Source organism: Lupinus angustifolius, unplaced genomic scaffold, assembly GCF_001865875.1.
Source record: "Lupinus angustifolius cultivar Tanjil unplaced genomic scaffold, LupAngTanjil_v1.0 Scaffold_785, whole genome shotgun sequence".
NCBI classification, from domain to species: Eukaryota; Viridiplantae; Streptophyta; class Magnoliopsida; order Fabales; family Fabaceae; genus Lupinus; species Lupinus angustifolius.
In genome coordinates this window covers 3848-6800 of record NW_017728108.1, presented here as the reverse complement: position 1 = coordinate 6800, position 2953 = coordinate 3848, and the positions used below count along the sequence as shown (strand labels likewise).

The 2953-nt window shown below is 36.1% G+C and overlaps 1 protein-coding gene across 1 annotated transcript; it reads right to left on the bottom strand.

Moving 5' to 3' along the window:
- Positions 1–6: 6 nt before the first annotated feature.
- On the bottom strand, positions 7–1909 carry LOC109341878 (sucrose transport protein SUC9-like; the record flags this gene model as incomplete). Its single annotated transcript, XM_019579852.1, has 4 exons — positions 620–1909; positions 359–422; positions 198–241; positions 7–108 (listed from the first exon to the last, which is right to left on the bottom strand). Coding segments are annotated over exons 1-4 (1458 nt in total), but the record flags the coding sequence as incomplete, so codon positions are not given.
- Positions 1910–2953: the final 1044 nt, after the last annotated feature.

Here is a 2953-nt window from a genome sequence, read left to right as displayed (position 1 = left end):
TGACAATACACCACTCATAGCGGCGAATATGGCGCCCATCACAAATGCCGGCAAGTTACCACCACCAAATGCACCATCTAGAGGTCCACTTATGGCTGATACAATCATCTATGTATTTATATAAACATACAAATTCAATCAAATACTTCACACACAAAAAAATTTAGTAATTTTAATATCTTATCATTATTCCTAACCTGTGGAATCACAATTGCGAGATTGAGAGTTCCCAAAGATAAACCTGAAAGTTATTAAACATAAAAAAAAATGTTATATAAATTAATTTGGTTGAATGATTGGATATATGATTTGATCCACATTCGATATTAATAATAGATTATATTAGTTTTTTATTTACCTTGGCCTGCCCCTGAGGTGCTGGAGAATATTGAGGCAAGTGCAAATGGCACACTATAAGTAATCTGGACAAAAATGTTATTAAGTTTCCAACATTACATCCCATTGTAAGCATAATAACAATTTTCCTATGCTTTTATCCATTTTATAATTAATTGTCATGGAGAGTTCATATTTTTCCATGTGACCAAAACCTTTTAACAAGAAAAGGGTAAAAATCATTTTATCATATCATTTATTTAATTTAGTAAGAAAATATTACCGCAAGAGGAATGCCAAGAACAGAAAACAAAGCAAAGGCACCACCACTGATACCAGTTGATGGTGGCAGAGCCTCCCTAACCCCTTTTGCAACAACCGTGAATTGGCGGTGGGCCTCAGCTTCTTTAGTAATAAGCACAGTCATTGCTAAACCAATAGCTAGAATAAAGTTCACCAATCCCCACAACCTCTTCAACCCTCCAACAAGACGTGACAATGGCTCAACAACCAAAGACATAACACCTAGAACAATAGAGTTAAACATGAGACCCAAAGAACCTGCATGAACACCCATATCATACACCTTGTGTCCAACTTCACCACCATACACCTCCTTCCCCATCCAATCAGTGTCATAAAGAACCCATGGGAACCACGCCATCCAGTTCAAACATGTCACTAACAACAACACCCACATTGGGCGTTTCAGTTCCTTGAAGGCGCCAAATAATGATCGTATACATAGTGTTATTCCAATATCGTTCTCATCATTAATGTTTGATGATGATGTCAGGGGTATTTCTTCTACGTATATCATCACAAAGATGACAAGAATTGTGAGGAGAATGATAGATATGAAGAAACAACTCTTCAGATTCGCACAATAAACATTGCATGCCTTTGTCTCTGTAAATGGGAACACCTTGTAAAGTTTTCCATAGGACCCAGCAGCGTAGCCGAGGATGTTCCCGACAGCCATGAAGAACGAGAAGATGGCATTGGCTGAACGAATCTTGCTCTGGTTTCCGGCGGAGAGATCTCCGAGGAATGCACGGCAAGGTCCTTGTAGCATGTTATTAGACATGTCAAGGATCCAAAAGCCAAGTACAAAGAAAGCGACGGCGCGTGGGCGAGTCTTCAATGTGAGGTTGTCTCCTAAGCTATGACCAAAATCCGCTGCGAATCCAATGAGGATGACGGCGATGGCGACGGCAATAGCACCAGTACAAATGAATGGACGGCGACGACCAAAGCGGGATTTACAACGGTCACTATAGTAGCCAACGATGGGTTGCACAATTAGACCTGAGATTGGACCACAAAGCCAAATGATGGAGGACCATGCATGTGGGACCCCCAAGAGTTGTACGTATGGTGTTAATAGAGAGAGTTGTAAGGCCCACCCAAATTGAACTCCGGAGGCGATCGAAGCGACGGCGATCATTTTCCGGAGAGGGCTAGGTGCTTGTCCTTGGCTCTCAACACTAATGGAGGAAGTTGTGAGATCTTTGATCGGAGAAGATGCCATTGTGAGAATGGGATTAAGTGTGAAGAAGAATGAAGGAAGGAGTGTGAATTTATAAAGGCTAAGGGTTCTGAGGTACCTAGATATTACTGCTTATTATAATAGTTAGAATAGCTTATCCGTTAGATATTGTTTTCCTTTATAAATACTAATTCTCAAATTTGGAGTGAAGTTGTTTTTTAGGTTATGATTGAACTAACAAGTTTGAGATAAGGCTATAAAGATTACCGGATATATATTGGTTATAAAATGATAACTAACTAGCAAGCATCCCACATTTTCATAAATCCTGACTTTAAATACATGCATCATATTCCATACGTGTATTTATTAGCTAAGATCACATACGTAAAATTGGAATTTAAAGTTAGTATTATGTTACAAGTTACAAGCAAAATATGTTTTTATTATGTCATTAATTCAAGCAGAATGTTGTGAATATCAACTTTATAGCATATTATATATATATATATATATATATATAAAAGATATTAGTTTAGTAATGTAAGGCTAGATCCCTATAATGACGAAAAGGTCAATGATATAATTTCTGGGAGTGACACTTTTTGGTGGGGACAATCATGCACCCTGAAAGGAATTAATTCTTTATCTATAAGGATGATGAAATACTCTTAGTAGTGCCAAAAAATATTATATGCATGAGACAATTAGGATTTTATAGTATTACGCCACAACATTTGTCTATTTTTATTTTTATGAAGCAAGTCTATAACTTTAACTTAATTTTATTTGTTGCAAGTGAATGATGAAATTTGGTGATCATGCTACTTTGTGTCAAAAAAGTTACATGTGAAATGACAACTATCAAGGGTGGGAGAACATAAATCATCTGTTTCGAATAGATTAAGTCTCTATATCTCTATTTAATAGAATTACATCAAATAATATAAAATATTATTTTTTATTTTTTTATTTTTTTATCAATTAAATGTCAACTTTTGATTAATTTATGATACGATTGAGACACCAAAAGGGTCTGCAAATCTTCATTCAATAATAGATTGGTGAGTTATATTAGAGTGATTGTTTGATAAGTGACGTCAATATCATTTAACACTTGGAATGATA